General features: G+C 24.9%; 1 protein-coding gene across 2 annotated transcripts in view; it reads right to left on the reverse strand.

Annotated features, from left to right (window-relative positions):
* Positions 1-19,387, reverse strand: part of Sin1 (SAPK-interacting protein 1) — a 79,323-nt gene that overhangs the window by 14,598 nt on the left and 45,338 nt on the right. Inside the window, exons 4-8 of one of the 2 annotated variants that reach the window (XM_067275700.1) lie at positions 18,183-18,328; positions 17,870-18,039; positions 17,358-17,522; positions 16,943-17,052; positions 14,496-14,603 (exon numbers count right to left, since the gene is read on the reverse strand). In XM_067275700.1, coding sequence (XP_067131801.1) covers positions 14,496-14,603; positions 16,943-17,052; positions 17,358-17,522; positions 17,870-18,039; positions 18,183-18,328 — 699 coding nt within the window. Of the gene's footprint in view, positions 1-14,495; positions 14,604-16,942; positions 17,053-17,357; positions 17,523-17,869; positions 18,040-18,182; positions 18,332-19,387 lie in introns of both variants that reach the window. The other variant, XM_067275699.1, reaches the window with a different exon arrangement.

Genomic DNA, 19,387 nt, shown 5'->3' on the forward strand with positions numbered 1-19,387 from the left:
TAATTTTTTACTAATTTCAGTTACAGACCAGCATAGAATTTGTGACTCAAAATACCTAATTGTCTATAATTTCTAACATATGATTTACTCACTAAATATGATCAACGATTATTAACTGAATGATATTTTATTTTATTTAAAATTAATTAACAAAAAATTACTTTTATGTAATTATATTTCACATATATGAAAAATCAAAAACACATCAAAGCAAGATGTTAAATGTGTCCTAAAAATCAGTCTTGATTTAATGCTAATTTTTAATTAAATTATGGAATTTTGCAAAAGATAAAAAGGCTGAACTGTTTTAAAATTAATGATTACAATTAATTATTATTACTATTATTTAAATTATTTTTTTTAACACTTGTTATTTGAAATGGTGTGTAAAATTCAGTTTAAAAAGAAGTAAAAGTAATAGAAATTCTTATGCGACCATTGTAATTAGCATAACCCAATACTTAATTTTTTCTAATAGTAGAATTCCTACTTCTCTATCAATGTAGAGTTATTGCACGTGCACTTTTAGTAATACACGTAAGAAATATTACGGCACTACTCGGCACTATATTCCGAGGAACCGCCTGAACTGTCATTGCAGCACCCTGATTGAAAACCACTGGCCTAACCTATAAAATCTATACAGTAATTAACTAATTATTCAAAATTATATTATTAAAATATTCCAAATATTTTTTCGAACTTATATTAAAAATGTTTTATTCATTTTTTTAAAGAAATTATGTCAGGTAGAGCTATTCAAGTCATATTTATGACTTGAATGGCTATATTTGACAGCTATCTATACCGGGGTGAACGACCTTTATAAACGTGCATGCCAAAATTGCCAAATCTACATTGCAAAATTTTCTCTCAGGCAAACAAAAATTTTTTGCTGCATATAATTACGCGTGTCTTTAAATATTGAGAGAACCCTTTCAAATAATCAAAACAATCCATGTATATACACATTTTACATACCTAAGAAATTCTTTACAAAACACAAAAAAATGTATAAAAAGATATTGGATATTTTTTAACTTCTAAAGTATCATTTTTCTGTCTTTATATTTTTCAATATATTTATTTTGTTTGTACAAAATAAAGAAATAATTTTTAACGATACAATAGCCTCGATTATTATTATAAAAATTTTTGTTAGGCTTAAAATCAACGAAAATTCAACACAAAGCGACACGCGACGGAGAAAAATTTCAACATCGGACAGGTTAATATATTTTTTCGTACACAATCGGTTATCCGAAAAAATCAGTTATCCAAACAACCCCAGTCCCCAATTGATTTGGATAAATGACGCTCTACTGTATTACCTAATGGAACTTTAGAATAACTAAAGTTCTGTCAGGAAATGTACAACTTCCAGCCAAAATTATATTTGTGAAATGTCATGTATAAATTGTTTCTTCTCTATCAAAAGTAGAATGCAAAGTAAGATATAAATTTTTCAAAATGGAATAATGTTTAACACATATTAACTAACTACTAAGATGTTATGCAACTATATCTCAGTATAAAAACTGATCTTTGCTTTGTTAAAATTTAACTTTTTAGAAATTTTTATTTTAATATCTTATTCCAAATTTAGACAGAGGAGAGCACAAAAGAACAGAACTGCCAGTTTAAGTTTGAATGACATACTTGAAGTTTTGGAAAAATCTATACTATTTCAATTAAATAATAAATCCTTGTACACATTAAATTTTTACAACTTCATATAACAGAAAGTTGGAATTTGAATGGTATCGAAATTTAACTTTAAATAATAGTTTTAAGTTTACTTCCAATACTTTTATTATCAAGTTTATATTCATTGATTCAAATATAATTTAATTGAAGGCTAAAACTGTGTAAATTATAATTAATATTTTGTAAATTTATTTCCATCTCTTGATAATGCATGTTATCATTTGCAAAATTGTAGATAGAGTTACAGTATTACAATGAATTCCAATAAAGTACAAACAAGTTAATAAACTTGTTTAAAAATTATAAATAACTACAAATCCCCCATCAAGCATAATGGAATACTGTTTGAGAAAGCAGAGATTGAGGAATTGAGGAGAGTAAAGATTTCAAGAAATTCAAAAAGAGTTGCTAATATTTCTAATTGATCGAGTCGCGCGTGACGTGATGCTGTTTCTGCAGCCCTTGACAGAGTCATTCTTACTCGATGTTGCTCATCAGACTTCAGGGGTCTCAGTTGTTATTATTCTTTTAGATCTAGAATTTACCTGACTCTTATGCTTTCCCCTAGGCATTTTTTTGGGGAGGGACAAAATAGGAAGTTTTTTAAATTCTACATTGATAAATTGTATGCAAGTTAGTTAGATGAGCAACAACACTCTAAATAATGGATTTGTTAGATTGTTACTTCCAATTGATAATAGAGTATCACATGGTCACTATGGTAAGTTTTCTTTAAAATTTGTTATAGAAGTGACAGGATGCAGCTATCTTTTTTTAAAGTTTAAATTTAATGAAGTAAGTTTAAAATATTCCACTTGCCAAAATATTTAAAAATGCAACTTAAGGGAAATTCCGTCGTCAAGCATGAACTAATGAGGTCGCCGATGTCACTGCAATGTAAGTACAATCACCGAACTGAATTCAATAAAACATTTATTCTACAGCTAATATTTCTTCAAAGTAAGTAGCCTATACTTTTTTTCATAATATAAAACAAAAATAGCCAAAATTTCATCTGGATTGGACAAAAATTGCAGGAGTTATAAGGAATACACACACACATACACAACAGCTTTTATATTCTTAATTATAATTATAAGAAAGTTAAATTACAAAATATTAAAAGTTTATTATTTATCTTTCTTATAATTTTAATTATAATTTTTGTTTACTTAACAATAAGTAATTTATAATATACTAATTTGTAAAATATCAATTATAAACATGTTGTTAAAAATTTTATTACAAAAAATTAAAACTATATATAATGGTTTTTATTTTCACTTTTTACAAGTGTCGTTATGATTTTCATTGCATATTTTTTAAAATATTTCTTTTATTTCTGAACTAACAATTGCTAGCTTCTAAAATTTTTCTTTAGTTTTTTGTAAATTACCAGTTTTATTAGCCATGGCTACTATTTTAAACTGCATATTTTTTCTGTAATTAATATTCAAGGGCATCTATTATTTTCTTTGTGTATACTAATTTGATATCTGTTATTAATAAACTATTTAAATGTTTATGAAAGTTCAACTTTTAAAACAAATTACATTTGAAACGGCAACTGTCTCTTTAACTATACATTTTATTTTATTTTATTTTCTATTAAATAAATACAGTACTGTAGTTTATGGTATTTATTAATTTTACATTGTTTCTTTAAGTTTTAAGAAATCCTTGAATAGTAGCCACATCTACCATTCAAAGGCAATTATTATTGAAATAAAACTGGTCCTTGAAAAATATATATATATATAAAAATATGATTATATACAATAATTTATTCTAATTCTATACTGTACAGTGCTGTATTGTTTCTATACAGAAACAATATTATATATAAATTTGCATTTTATGATTTCTTGGAAAGAGGGAAAATTATGAAAATAATAAATTTTTATTATAGTTCTATTTATTTACCTACTAGAAGAGTTTGTACAAAATTGTTTTGCTTTTTCAGTGCATAAAAAGTATACAGACAATTGCACACCAGAGAACCCTTGTTTAACTACAATGTAAGGTGTATGTATAAACGGACTAATATTTTAGATCCTTTTCTTTTTCGGATCTTCGTCGGAACCAGTTCTCAGGTGTGTAATATGTAACCACTCCGATCTATAGAAAGTTTATTATTTTTGAAGTATACATACAATCTTCTAAAAAATGATTAAGCTTGTTTTATTACACGTAATAAAAAATACATTTGCTTGCTATAATATTTGAATGAAATTTAAGAAAATTATTCTTATTACAAAATTTATCTAAATTAGAATTACAGTAAATTTTAATGGCTGAAAAATGTAAAGGCTGTCCTCATTTTATGCTATTGATGCATTCCTGCAGGAGGCAACACAAAATACAGTAAATTTATTTTACTATAGAATAAATAGGAATGCCTTCCAGGCAACCATGATCGAATAAATACTAATAAATAAATAAATAAACATATTTATGCTTCATAATAATGCGTTAATGCTTTGTTTAAACTCTTCCTTATAAAGTCATTTCACTCCCAATCAGGAAAATTGTTTAAAGGCATCAGTAGTTATTACCTTTACAATAAACTCTGGTTCATCATCGTTTGTCTCCTGCTCTCTCTACGCATTTAAATGTTCTATCAAATTTGCTAATTCTTCTATGTAAATATTTGTATTTAACATTTGAAAAAATATTGTATACTACTGGAAATTTTTTAAACAAAACCAGTGCTACTGTGAATTGGTGCAAAATAAGGATAACCTATATTTAAAATTCCACGTGGTTCGTTTCAACAGACATTCAACCAGATACAATGGTCTGAAAAGGCGATTTTATAATTAAATAAAATCTATTAAAATGCCCTTTAAAATTTATATCATATTTTAAACTTGTTAAAGATAAATGATATTATCTAGATTAAGAAGAATAATTCACAATACTACTTAAAATCAAGTCTTTTTTTTAATAAATAAATAATTTTTTAATGCTAATAAAACTTGTGTAATAGGTAACTGAATTAACATATGACTATATCATAGTAGTAGTTATAATTATTTGTAAAAATATGAATAAAAAATAGAAAGTAAACCATAGTGTGTGTATGTATATATATATATATATAAATTAACTGTCTAGCTAAAAAGGCAAAAATTTAATTTATATATGTACTATTATTTAGTTAGATACTGATGTTTGTTTTCATTATCTTAAATTATGTTCTCTGACAAGGCAGCTGAATAAACAGATTTAGTTAAAATGATATTGAAAGCTTGTTATTTCATCCTTGTTTCATTTAAATGAAACTACATATTGTATATATATGGACTCGGTTCCTCTCATTCAAGAATACAACATGCAATTATCAATTTGTAACTTCATGTTATCTTTCCTTTAATTTTCACCGTATAATGTATACACAGTATATTATATATTAAAAGTACAAACCTGCGATTTTAATAATAATTCAGAAAATTTTCTTATCATCATTATTAAGTTTTAACACTCGACATTCTTGTTTTTAAAAATTAAAAATCGGTTAAAATAATAATAAATGATGAAAATGAATTTATATTTCTAAGAATATTCATTAATATCTTCATTTTCATACAAAAATAAAAAAATTTGTGTTAACTGTTTATTTATGTTTAGTGATACTTGAAGCACAGTTTCAAAGTGTCATATTTTTCAAATCAATTCAATTAAAAGCAACAGCAATTATAATTTTCCTTGATAGGAAAAAAATTCTGAAATATTTCTAAATGTTTATTAAATTAAAAATTACATATTTTCTCCTTTTTTCTTATATGCAAACAACAGTGCATTACAACACGAAAATAATACAAACAACAAATTAATCATTCGGTTAACGTAATACCTATAGTAGCAAACGCGGGGACGCACGTTCTAACCTAACCTATTCTAATAAATTACCATAATTATTGCCAACCAAATTATTAGAATAGGGGTAATTTGTTAGAATAAGTTAGGTTACGTTAGAACGTGCGTCCCCACTGTTTCAGAGACGAGCCGCCACGTTTGCTACCGTAGGCAACATTAACCAATAATTCAAATAACATTTTCATGATGGATAATGTAAATCTTTTCTTAAGCATTTCATAATACAGTAAACATCAATTTAATGAACATCAGATTTAACAGACAAAAATTAATGTCCTAAAAGAAAAATTTAGGACTTTTTTAAATTTACAAATCGAACATCCTAAAAGCAATTGGAATCTGGGAGAATAAATTACTCAATGAACATTATAATAATATTTTATTAATACACATACATTATAAAATCATTTTAACACATCCCATATATCAATAATAAACTTGCAATGTGTGTGTTTAAAATATATTTGTTTTAACAGACTTTTGGAAATAGCAAATACTTTGTCCACAATTAATCCTTTAAATCAAGGGCTTACTGTATTTTAATTTTTTCGTATATCGCTAAATGAGAAAAACTACAATGAAGTTGCAGATAAACTGTCGATTTGTTAAGTTTATTATTAAAATCTGTATTAAATGCATTATATGTTTGTTTATAAAACATGCACTGATGTATTTCTTCTGTTAAACACTTCAAATTTTAAAATTATTGCAATTTTTTGATATTTGTATGTTTTGAAATGATTTATTGATAACATTAAGTCCTAACCCTACATCTTTATGATTTTAACATAAAAACATAAAATGTTTTTATGTTAAAATCATTTTTATAACGTCGAGCAAACATAGTTGACTTTGATTATCTGGATGAAAGCTAGTTAGGTTAAATATTTAAATAAAATAAATAAATATTGATTCTATATGATTAATTAATATGAGGACAAAAGATAATGTTATTTTTGTAGTAAATTAGTCTTGCTGTAGGTATCAGTAAACAATTAAACATTTTGGTAAACAGAGAATTTATTTGTTACTTTTTTTTACAGTATGACATATTAAATATAGACTTATTTGTTTTGGTTCCTATGGTATTTTGTGCCTATTATTAATATAAATAATATTTAGAAAGACTTTTTTTCGTCTAGAACACACAAACTTTTATAACTGAAAGCAAAATGAAAAATTTTTTTAGAGTTCAGAATCAAAGGAATGACTAAACCAGTCATGTTTAGTTCATTCCTTTGTTTCCGAACTCTAAAAAAAATGATTATGACATTCATTACTTAATTAATGACTTTAAATTGATAAAAAACCAAGGTCAAGTTTATATCTGAAGTCAAATGTATTTATTACTTACATTTACAAACCAATATTTAGTACAACTTCAGAAGAAATTAAAAAAACTTTTTTTCTAATGTTTAGAACAGTTGTTCTTTTGTTCAAACTGGATCTTTCCAAAGCTTGAAAATATTTAAACTAAAAGATCTTGACTTCAGAAATTGAACTAGTTTAATATTAACTATAATGTCTGTTTCATGTTATATGAGAAATTTTATTAATATACCATAAGTTATGGTATAAAAAACACACTCCCAATTCAGCATAATGTATTAGGGAAAAGAATTACCTGTATTTAATTTAAGCTATCCTACACCTTTGGCATTCAACCTCAAACTTTTTTACTAATTCAGGTTAGAAAAGGTAAAATTTGAATGCCCACTTATCAGGAAAAAAGAAGAGTTTAAAAGAAGTGATTTACAATTAAAATTTGCCATTAAAGTATTCTACGCGAATTACATGAAAAAGCTGCTTAGCTATAGCAAATAATAATAATAATGTGTTTAGTTAAAGAATAAAATTTTTATTTAAAAGTAGGGCTAGATAGCAGTTAGCAGTAGCCTGCCGAAGACTGTTTGAGAAATTCATTAGCTTATGGGAGATTGCAACTTCACATATAAGATGCAGGGAAATTTTTTCCGTGTCAATTGGACAAAAGTTGTATCTTATATACTGTAAATGTGGCAAGTGAAGAACTTTTCGAGAATTGATTACAAAAAACCTATCCAAAACTTTATAGAATGATAAAAGTTAATTTAACAGGTTTATGTATATACTTTTTGTAATATAATTAACAAGTTTATAACATTTAATAGCATTTTCAAAAAGTTGAATTGTCACAAATTTATAAATTATAATTTATTTTTAACCAATCATTTATATATGATATGTTAAATTACAGAGTAATATGTTTTGTTCAGCATTACATAGTTTCATTTGTAAACATATTAAAACTTGGCTTAAGATATCATCATCATCATCTTGAGATATTAAATAATAATTCTGTTAAATTGCTATAATTATTAATTGCTGTGAGACAAGTTCCATTCTAAACAATAAATATTTATCTTCTATACTAATATACTTTTAAAAATCTCAAACGAAAAATTGTTTGAAGATATATATAGAACACTTTCTTTACTTTCATTAACATAATTTAAATATTGAAAGATTACTGAAGTAATCATTTATAGAATAGAAGTTATTCTAAGCTATTAAATACATGATTTGGTAATTTAATCTTTCAACTGAGGAAATATAGACAACTTTGAATGCAGAACAATAAATGAAATTGCTCAATAACGTAGTTATTATAAGCCGAATGTTGTCACATTATGAGAATATCTTCAATATATTGTAAGCATATCAAAGATTTAGTCGTTTAACTGAATGATAAACTAACTTTTCTATATAACGTAAGTTCAAAAACTGACATAAAACGTAATTATCGGAAAAACTATTTTATTTTCGACGTAGAAGAATTAATAATTTTGTTATTTATCCTTTCAAAATACAAACACTTTCAGAAAAGAGTAAATAATTTTTTAACTTTAATCATTTATATTTCATCCAATGCTTCAAATAATCATAAAATTAGTATCAATTTATCTCTAATTTCAATGTAAGTATTTAAAAAATAATCATTTCGTAGATATTAGATGAATACAGGGATGTTATAATAGAATAATTTTTTAACCAAAACCGATTGTCACAAATGATGACTATGCGGAAAGACATTAAGTAAATCATAGAACACGAACCAATTATAAGACACACACATCTTTCATCCAAGATATCGAATATTATGCAAATCCTTTCACTCTTTGGAATGAATTCTTTGAGAATACTAATTTTGTTAGTGTAAAAAATTGAAATTTTAACTTTAAGAACTTTTTATTCTACACTTTCGCACACAAAAGCTCATTAAAAAAGGATCAGAATCTGTATTTCATCAAAGGGTTTATAATGAAAAAAAAAAAAAATCTGCATTATTCAACTGAAAGACAACATGATTTAATGCTTTGCAAATTTTTTCTTCTAAAAATCAACTGGCAACCTGTTAATGTTCAACTATTGTTAACTAATGATCTTTTGTAATTGACTGTCTTACCTCCTCAATGTTTCCTGACTTTCAAGCTATTACTGGATATTATGACAACAAATTACTGTTGATTTAACTATTACTTTAAAAGTGAGCAAATCATTCAAACATTTTAGAATGAGAAAAATTTACCATTGATGTAAATGTGCTGTAAGTGGTGTTAATTTTTTTCCAAATTATAATGAAATTTGAACTTTATCCTTTATGTATTTTTAAAATGTTTTATAAATTATAATACAAAACATATTACAAGATATTATTTATATATTGCTATTGAAAAAGCATAATATAAATTTTAAAAAATATAATATTCGTTTAACTTATTCTGAAAAGAAATGAATATCCAGGCCTAGGAGTGCCATTTCCCATCTGAAAAAGTGAGTGTTATTGTGACAAAACAAAGTGAAAACACAGAAGGAAAACTCAGCAAAATAGCAGTAAAAGTTGTTATTTTCTTTTTATTCTGTTATGGTTAAACACATTTTAAAAGTTTCTGTATATACTGTAATACAGTACCACTTGTTATATTGCGCTGTTTTGGTCCCCCAAATTTTAAAAGCATTTGAGTCAATAAATTTTAAATTACCAGTTGTCACTGAATTTCTATTTGCAACGAAATACTGTATTTTATTTCTACTATTGTCCTTGAAACTACCACTGAAGGTGAAACAATAAATCCAAGATCTAAATATGCAGAATAGGTAGATAGATGATTATCGTTTGTTTCCTTTTGATATAAAAGTTGTTTATTTATTAGTTTTAAGTACAGTCTCCTCATTTACAATTTTCTGTGAATTCGAAATGTCACACCTTTATGTGAATTAACGGTATTGCTTCAATTCACATAAAGGTGTGACATTTCGAATTCACTGCATAATGTGTAAGGAAAAGATTTGTTTAATTCTGAACGGAAAGTTCTAAAATTTTTACACAGTAGTAACTTTATTTTGCTTTTTAGAGAATTTTTACTCTGTAATTTTATAATTTTTATTGAAAAACATAGACTACACGAATTTCTAATAAGCGATTTTATATAGTACGTATAATAAAATCGCAATTGATGTTTTTATATCGACAGTATTTGTCTTCCTATGACATTGTTACAGAAACAATACTGCTAAATGTATCGATGTTTACGTAAATGTCAATTAATACGATGTAACCACGAATAAAATTCAGGATTGAAAAACTAAGCTTATTTTATGTCAGAAACAATTGCTAATGAAAGAATAGAGATTCCATAGCATGTATAATCTGTTTAGTAAAAGCCCAGAATTTTTATTACAATAGAGAGTCGTTAATCGGAATCGCCGGTAATCGGAACGATTTTCAGTCGGAGTGTGTCGTGCTGAATCGAACGTTTTTGATACTAGATTTACTTCTAAAGTATAATTTTCATGTTTTTATATTCTTCAATACATTTATTTTGTTTGTACAAAATGAATAAATAATTTTTAACGATACGATAGCCTCGATTATTATTATAAAAATTTTCGTTAGGCTTAAAATCGACGAAAATTCAACACGAAGCGACACGCAACGGAGAAAAATTTGAACATCGGACAGGTTAATGTATTTTTTCGTACACAATCGGTAATCGGAACAAATCACTAATCTGAACAACCCAGTCCCCAATTGATTCCGATTAACGACTCTCTACTGTACTCACGTTTCTTTCTGTCTCCCGACAAGCGCGATATAACGAGTGACTACTGTATTTCCAGTAAACCGTGAATACTTAAAAAGTCTTTGGTTTATGTATATAATCAGTCATGAAGGATGATGTTCTTTTATTAAGATTATTCTGGATGTTTTCAGCTTCCTCTTGCCTTTGAACACTTAACACTAATAAGCATCACACGTGCTGCTCATACTTCATTCATTTTCTTGCTATTAGTAGCCTTCTCCAGTTTTTTTTTGTTTGCTGCTTCTAACAGAACTTGGCCTGTCGCATGTATTTCATTTTCTACATTTTTCTGGTTTAAACTCAGCTGCAGTTCCATAATCTTCACGTTACCAACAGCTTTCTTTTGTTGATCTTCAAAATGTTTGTGCTTCCTGTTCTGCTCTTTTGTTCTGTTTCTCTTATTCTTTTAACTTCTTTTCATTTTCCAATCTTTCTTGATAATTTTTATGTGCCGAGTGAGCTAATTTCAGTAGTCCTTTGTAACGGGTACAAGGTGTGGGCTTTGGTCATACACGTTTAACTCAAGTTTATGAAATTATTTAAAGATAAATCAAGTAAAAAAATATTTTTTTGTAAACGACAACTCCATAACCCGATTGTTAATTAAAACCACATGATCCGCCAAATTATTGGGCGATAACAAAGAACAAACAATTGCTGATGCAAGGAAAGAAAAGCCAGAAAATGACCTGAAAAGTGAGTGACTCCAAGGCCAATATCAGACTTTCATTGTCATGTATAAATTTTACATGAGCAATTTTAGTTACATCACTAATTAACAAATATTGATTATTATTTTAAACTTAATTGTTTAATTTTTTAAGCTGCCATTTTCTTTTATTTTAATGTCTCTTCTGAAAAGCATAAAATTATATATATGCGTACATACATATTACAATATTACATATAATTACATACAAGTCATTTCTAAAATCATGTTCTTATCTTTACATCATTTAATATCTCTAAATGTCCATTGCAAATATTCTGAATTACAAATGAAAGTTTATGGATGTCAAACTTAACTGCTCATTTTCTTACATTTTCATTGCTCAAAAATGGTAAAAGGTAAAGATTTAAAAGAGGGTGATTATGTTAACTGAATCAATGAATCAACATAAACAGTTATGCATAAAAAACTTGACTTACATCTTCAGCAGTTAAAAAAATAAACTTAAACATATAATTACTCAATATAATTAATATAAATAAAGCCAACTCTGATGCTTGATGTTAAAAGTGATGCATATTAGTACTTTTACAAGTGATTTAAAGTACATTAAATAGCTTTTTTAGCCAATTTATCCTAGAGAAAGAGAGAGTGAGTGGAGTGTGTGTGTGTGTTTGTAAATTATTAAAAGTTATGAAAATTTACATAAGCAAAACTATTATGACAGAGAAAATAAAAATTACATTCAATAACTTAAAATATTTCCTGTTTTACTTTCTGAAAATATGTAAAAACTTACTCGAAAACCTTTTAAACGTGCAGCCAAATTTATTAACTTCAAACTCGAATTTTACAATGTTTTTCTTGAGAAAGGTCTTTTAACAAGACCGAAAACGTTTGAAGTTAATAAATTTGGCTGCACGTTTATAAGGTTTTCGAGTAAGTTTTTATCTATCGAGTAATATGCGGCCTCGGAAGAATGAAAATATTGTAAACAAACTGGCCTAAAACTGCAATAGTCAAATGAAAATTGTATAATGTATATAAAATTTATACAGTTTACAACATTTTTGCATTGACATACCAAGTGTTCTGATTTACTAAAAGACAGATTTAATTCCAACTAATGAAAATGTTATTTATACATGTTAATGTTTTCAGGCTTGAAGGCAATGATCAACAATATAATTATAAAATGAAGTATCTTAAGAACTATAAAAGAAACATGATGATGGTCAAAATTTAATAATACAGTACAACTATTATACGTCATGACATAGATAATTATAAAAATTATGTATGTCATGACATATAATAATAAATATTTTTCAATATGATCAATGATAATGAAATGCTGATCCATATCTTGTTTATCTCTATATACATCTTTGATACACTTATAGATTAACTGATAATAAATGAATAAAATTTTATACTTATTCTGACATTGGGAAATCCTATTTAAACAATAGGGCAATAATATTTTAAAATCAATTCTCTTATTTTTAATTGAAAACTTAAAATTGTGTTTAGCGTGTTTAATATTTAAACAAAAATTACTAAAACTATAATATTGCTTAGTTCTCAATTATAATTATTATATTAAACTGAATGTTCATAATATCAGGTATCTGTGGAATGTGTAAAATATAATCCAATGAATTATTTATTAAACAAAACTAGCAATATCTTCGAATTGATAAATTTCACTCCATTGTATTTTTCTACCCATTTTATAAACACAATATTATAATAACTACTTACATAATATTTCCAATTATCCATTATCAATATGATAAATGTCATTAATTTATGGGTACTGCAGAATAGCAAAATATTTTTCTAATAATATGATTAACTTTTCAGGATATTTTGTCCAAAATTAATCATAAAAATATTAAAATGTTTACATTTACATTTCATATCAATAGAAATCTGCTTGTTATATAAATTAATAAGTGTATATTTCAATTTACTGCTACTGGATACTTTTATCTGAATAAAAACATAACATTTTTACTACATTGAAATATATAAGAATTGATAATTTCCATTAAAAAATTGAATTTTATTTATATATATTTTTATTAATAAAATTTAAAACAATTTAATTACATTTAATAAAAATAATATAAATAAATTAAATTATAATTGGTAACAAAAGCATTCAAATTATAAGTAATTTTAAACTTACATTCTTTCTAAGCTATAACTTAATTTTGAAGAATAAACCACGACCTTAAATTTGATATTAAAAAATTTCTGACGACGGTCTATTTTAGGTTTTTAACGTTTTGAATTTGAAACGCTTAGGCTTTTAACGTTTGAATTTGAAATTATATCACTTAAGTGGTTATTTATTCTCTGTAATTTAACATTGTTTTTAATATTTTAATTTATATTTATATAAAATAAAAAAACTGTTAAAGTCAAACGACTGCCAAAATGTTTTTGTATAATCATATAAATATAGTTACAATTACAATTTTTGTTTAATGCAAGTATACATATAAATGTGCTTAAAATAAAAGTTAAAAAATTTAAACATTTAAACTATTATTTATTACATACATAAATTTAAAACAACAAACAATACTTAATTTAAATGGAAATGTATAGAATCAGAGAATGACACGTATAGCTAGTCACTACATCAGGATTAAAGCTATAACGTTACTATTCAATTTATAGAAATTGCTGAATAACCTGCCAGTAATGACTATGTTTACTATTTTCATACTTTTCATGAAATGTATTAGGTTTTTGTTTGTTTAAACTATATAATAATATAAGTTTACATATTTCAACTGCATAATCAGTACAAAGTGTTAAATTTTAAAAACATTTTCACATTATTAAAGTGTTGTATAATGAGTGACTATAATATATAAATACTATAAATCAATTAAATAGCTGTTAATGTTAAATCTTGTATTAAGAATAGTTAATGTGTTATGTGATATTGTAAATGTTATCAAAATATTTTAAATTAAATATTTATTAATTAAAATTAAAATCTGTTATTCAATGAATGAAATATATTATTATAAATAAGTATTCAGTTTCTATTTAAATCACTTTTATACTTCATAAATAAAACTTTATGCTTTTCTTACCATTTTCCCAAACAAGACAAAACTCTAATGTTCCTGCATCGCCGACAGTTAAATCAAGATTTACAGGGATTCCTGGTTCTTCTTGTTTCTCTAATCGAAATTCAGGACCTAAGCAAATCATACAAACATCTGTAAATGAGCTTTGAATGTAAATAAGCCATCCTTATGGCTCTAATGAAAATTAGCAAATTGCTGCAATTTATCCTTGGGATAATAAGTAATATCAATTTGTGATAATCTAAATTTACAAATATCTTATTAATTAAAAAGTTCTTTACCTATATCAAATATTATTCATTAATATCACACAAATCGATGGATAATGCTTTATATAACTAATTAAAACCAACTGAAAGTTTATAATAAAATGCCCGTTAGTTCCGATATAAGAAATTTTAGTTTGTTAATTCTCTTTAAAAATAAAACTTCATTAATGTGCTATTTTGACAGTAAAACATTATAATAAAAAATTATCATCTTAAATAATTAAAATTAATTGCTATTATTTTTGTTAAGTAAAAATTATACATGGTAATAATTACGGATTTAATTTCTTTTTAGATATTTTTGGGAAAAAACTAATTTGATTTATTTAAGTAAATGATAAAGTTGAGTTGTTAGAAAAATGTTTTTATTATTATTTAAAGTTTATTTCAGATTCAAATTTCAAAATTTGTCATTTAATAACAATAACTGTGACTATTCTACATTTTACAAGTTTAAATGAAAATAGTTATAAATATCTAAAAGGTAATTAAAACTGTAATTATTGCAATATATATTATTTTTATTTAACAAAATAATGGTAAATAAAATTTATTTATTTAAATGATTTAAGATAATAATAATAATACGTTATAATTTTAACATTTTATTAGCAAAGTGGCACAATAATAAATTTTTAATTGTAAGTAAAATGGAAAAATTACATTTTTTTTTTTAATTTGAAGCTAATTATTATTATTTTTTAAAGGGTTTTATATTTAATTACCAAAGAATAAAAGGTGTAATAATTATTCTTTTACACTTTATTCATTTAAAAATTTTCTACAATCGATTTTAATTCTTTTTTGATTATATATAAATTCTTCGAAGAACGTAAAATGTTTTTACGTACATAAAACTAAATAAAGAAATCGTTTTTATCTTTTTCGTTTTGTTTCTTACGAAAGTTCGGAGAAATTTCTATTAAGTAGAAATTATTATTATTGCAAAATATATTTATTATATTTTAATGTAAACGTTTTTATTGAATTAAATTACGAGTAATTAAATAATATTTACTAACTAATATATTAGTTTATTAAAAAATGAATAAATATTAAATTTATCTATAATTTTGATCATGATAATTAAACATTAAAGTTAAAAGGAATACAAATTAAATTTTTGATCTCATTTTCTGCACATAAAAAGCTAATTCAATTATAATTCCTTATACTATTTACAAATTTAACAAATTTTTAAAATTGAGTTTATGTTGTTCGTTTTTTGATTCCAGAAAAGTTTATTATCCAGAAAATAAGTAAAAAACCTACATACACATATTTAAGTTATATATATGATGGTCAATAATGATAAATACAAATATATTTATAACCATCACGAGACATACAGACCAGGGATTCCCAAAGTGGATGCGACCACTCACTTGAGGGCAGTATAAGAAACAAGGAGTGCTGGAAGACAGGAGGAGGCAAAAATTAAGTTTGAAACAGTTTAAGAAACACCAATATAGACAAGACATTGTATATGTACAGTACATATTTGTATGTATGTGTAAATCATGTTTACACACACACATTCATGTAAAAAAAAAAAAGATCAAGGATACACAACATAGGCTTCAGTTTACTTCATATATACACACACAACATTAATACACTGTATATCCTCATGTTTTAAATTGTCAAAAGCAGAAAGATTATAAATACTAAATTAATTACACAAATATTGCCATTTTAAAATAATAAATATATAATTTCCTAAATAAGAAATAATGTAAATATTTCATATTTTTTAATTATAATACTGCTTTACAAATAGCTACTTCAACAAAAGTATTATAAAAAATATATATATATATATTTGAACATTTTATTTTATTAAAATAACATATTGTAATTATCTATTTACATTTAGATAAAATAAATGGTTTATTTTATTTTTGTCAAAACAAATACATATAAACTATAAACAAACAAACAAAAAAAGAAGTAAATTATCATTTACTTAAATTTATCATCAAGCAAATAGGATTTTTTCATATTTATTAAAAAAAAGTTAAATTAAATTTTCTTCAATGTAAACAAATTTGAATTTAACAAAATAAGTAAAATTTATCGATATGCATTATAAAATAATTAAATGAGTGAATGAATCTGCTCTTAGAAAGAAAGACAAACAAATTACTTTGCTTAATTTATCTGAAAAACTGTTTTTACTACCTTTGAATTTTGCCATTCCTTTTCTGTGTCTCAATGTCTGTTCTAAAACTTCTCTTAATGTTACATTTAAATCAGGAAGTTGAATCTTTGAAAAACCATCTGCAATATTTCTATTTATATAATTGAAAAAAACTAATTAGCAATATTCTGAATACTGATTAATTAATACCTTAATTATCATTGTATTAGTTAAAACAATTAAAATGAAAAATAATTTATATTAAAAATATTTAATTAAAAAAAATGCATTAATTACTTTAATTTGCCTAAAAAAATTCTCCATTAAAAGAAATGATAGTTTTTTTTTAATTTTTTGTCGTTCTAATAATAAAAATTAAAATTCAGATTACTTCATTAAAATAAATTTTAATTATTCTACTAATTAATTAATAATTATTAAAAATAAAAATATTACACAGTAACCACAGGTCTTCCGTCTGCTTCTTTTTCTTTCTCTACCAGGGCAAGAACGGGAAAACCAAATTTGGCAACTGGCTCCTTTGGATTCAGACTGGGAAAGTCTTCGTCGACGTCGCCGTTCTCCTCGGCTATTCTCAAACAGTAATGCGCTACGCTTGGCCTGATTTTATTAAAATTTATTTAGTAATTTCATAATTATAACAGGAAAAAAATGCTTGAGTTATTTCTATTCCTATTTAGTTAATATTTGCAAGAAGCAGATTAAAATTTTTATTAAATATTAGAAGATAAATATGTCAATTAAATTTCTATTTCAATTTTAAAACAATATTTAGATTTACTTCGGATTCTAATTATTATTTGTCCAAAAAAGATTAAAAATAACGACATGCATAGAGACGGGAAAAAAAAGAGTACCAATCTCTTCTTTTATAAACAATTTCAATTTAATTTCATTGCTCTAAATTAAATTTTACTAATCAAAATAACGGCAATCAATAAACTAACTTTAATTTTGGTTCCCTTCCTTCATTAGTGTATTGCCAACAGATCAGTCCAATTAAGTCTTGGACTCTAGCACTCGTCAATGTAATAACTTCCATGGGATAAGCTCTGACATCTGGTGGTAACATCATCAAAAATATAACAATCCTTTTGGTCTGTGCATCTTCACTGATCTAGGAGGGGAAAAGAAATAATGAAAGTACTGTATTAACGCTCACATAATTTCAATAAATATTTATATACAAATGAAGAAAATTGCATTTACAAATAATTTTGATCAATAAAACTAATTAATTTTTATTTCTTTTAAATTTACCTTTCCATCAAATCTTGCATATTCATTAAAAGGATTATTTGGAATTTGAGGAAATTTTTCAAGTTGATCAGAAAGCGAACTCCTGACTTTATCTGGTTTCTTCTGAGTCGTTAAATCTTTTCTAGGAAACAGCTGCACAAGCTCTTCTGCTGCACAAACAACATAACTGAGTTAGAAGCAACTTTCGGTTTCTTCTGTATGAAAACAGAATATCATTCAGTGGCAATGTTGTCTATCTGACACAGCAGTTAACTCATTCCTAATTACCGTCATCACATCTGATTAAAATTCAGAATATGTGTACAATTACAAGGAAGATGCTTCCTCTCAAATATTCCCTCACATTGGCTGAATTATTGTAATGAGTGGATGACCAACCATAATTTCTGATGAATGGAATTTACGTTTTCATGTTTGTTGGAACACGAATATTTTAGTAACAGCAAAATTAGATTAAAGATACCGTAATAATGAACTTTGTCATTTTTACGGAGATATACGACACGATTATTTACGACTGGGATTGCCACCCGATAACGCAGGTTAGTGTTTTAAGGATGTCCATAAAGCTATAATGTTCGGCCATGTCATCATTGTAATCTAATTATCCTAGTGTGATGAAAGGAAAACTTCTGAATGAACATCTTGATTGGACAAGTAATTAACCTGATGTGATATCGACAAAAGATATCAGGTAATGATAGTTTTATCTTAGCAAGAAAAACTTCCTTCTGTTGGATGAAAAGGAATATCTATTTTTAATTACATCGCATCATAGATGTTAACAAAAATAAATGGATAATATTAAATGTGTTTCAAATAATTGCCTTTTTCACTTTAATAATATAAAAAAAATATAAAAACAAAATTAAAAAATTTAATATCATTTTAATAATTTAAAAACTTTTAGCTAAAGACACATTTTAAAACTTTTTAAGTTAACACGAAAAAAAAAACTTTAATCATAAATATCAACATTAATGTCACTTTAATATTTTAATTAAATAAAATAAATTCTATCATTATTATTTTTAAATTGGTTTTTTTTAAGAGTCGGTCATAGGAACAAGATCTAATTATACAATAATGGTTTTGGCTAATAATCTAAATTTTAATCATCATTTATTTTTTTTTATGGGAGTAAATTTAAATATAAAGAATTTATATCTTAATGAAAATTTATATTTAAAACAAAATTGTTTCAT

The sequence above is a fragment of the Centruroides vittatus genome, unplaced genomic scaffold, assembly GCF_030686945.1.
Source record: "Centruroides vittatus isolate TY-2023 unplaced genomic scaffold, ASM3068694v2 contig_630, whole genome shotgun sequence".
NCBI lineage: Eukaryota > Metazoa > Arthropoda > Arachnida > Scorpiones > Buthidae > Centruroides > Centruroides vittatus.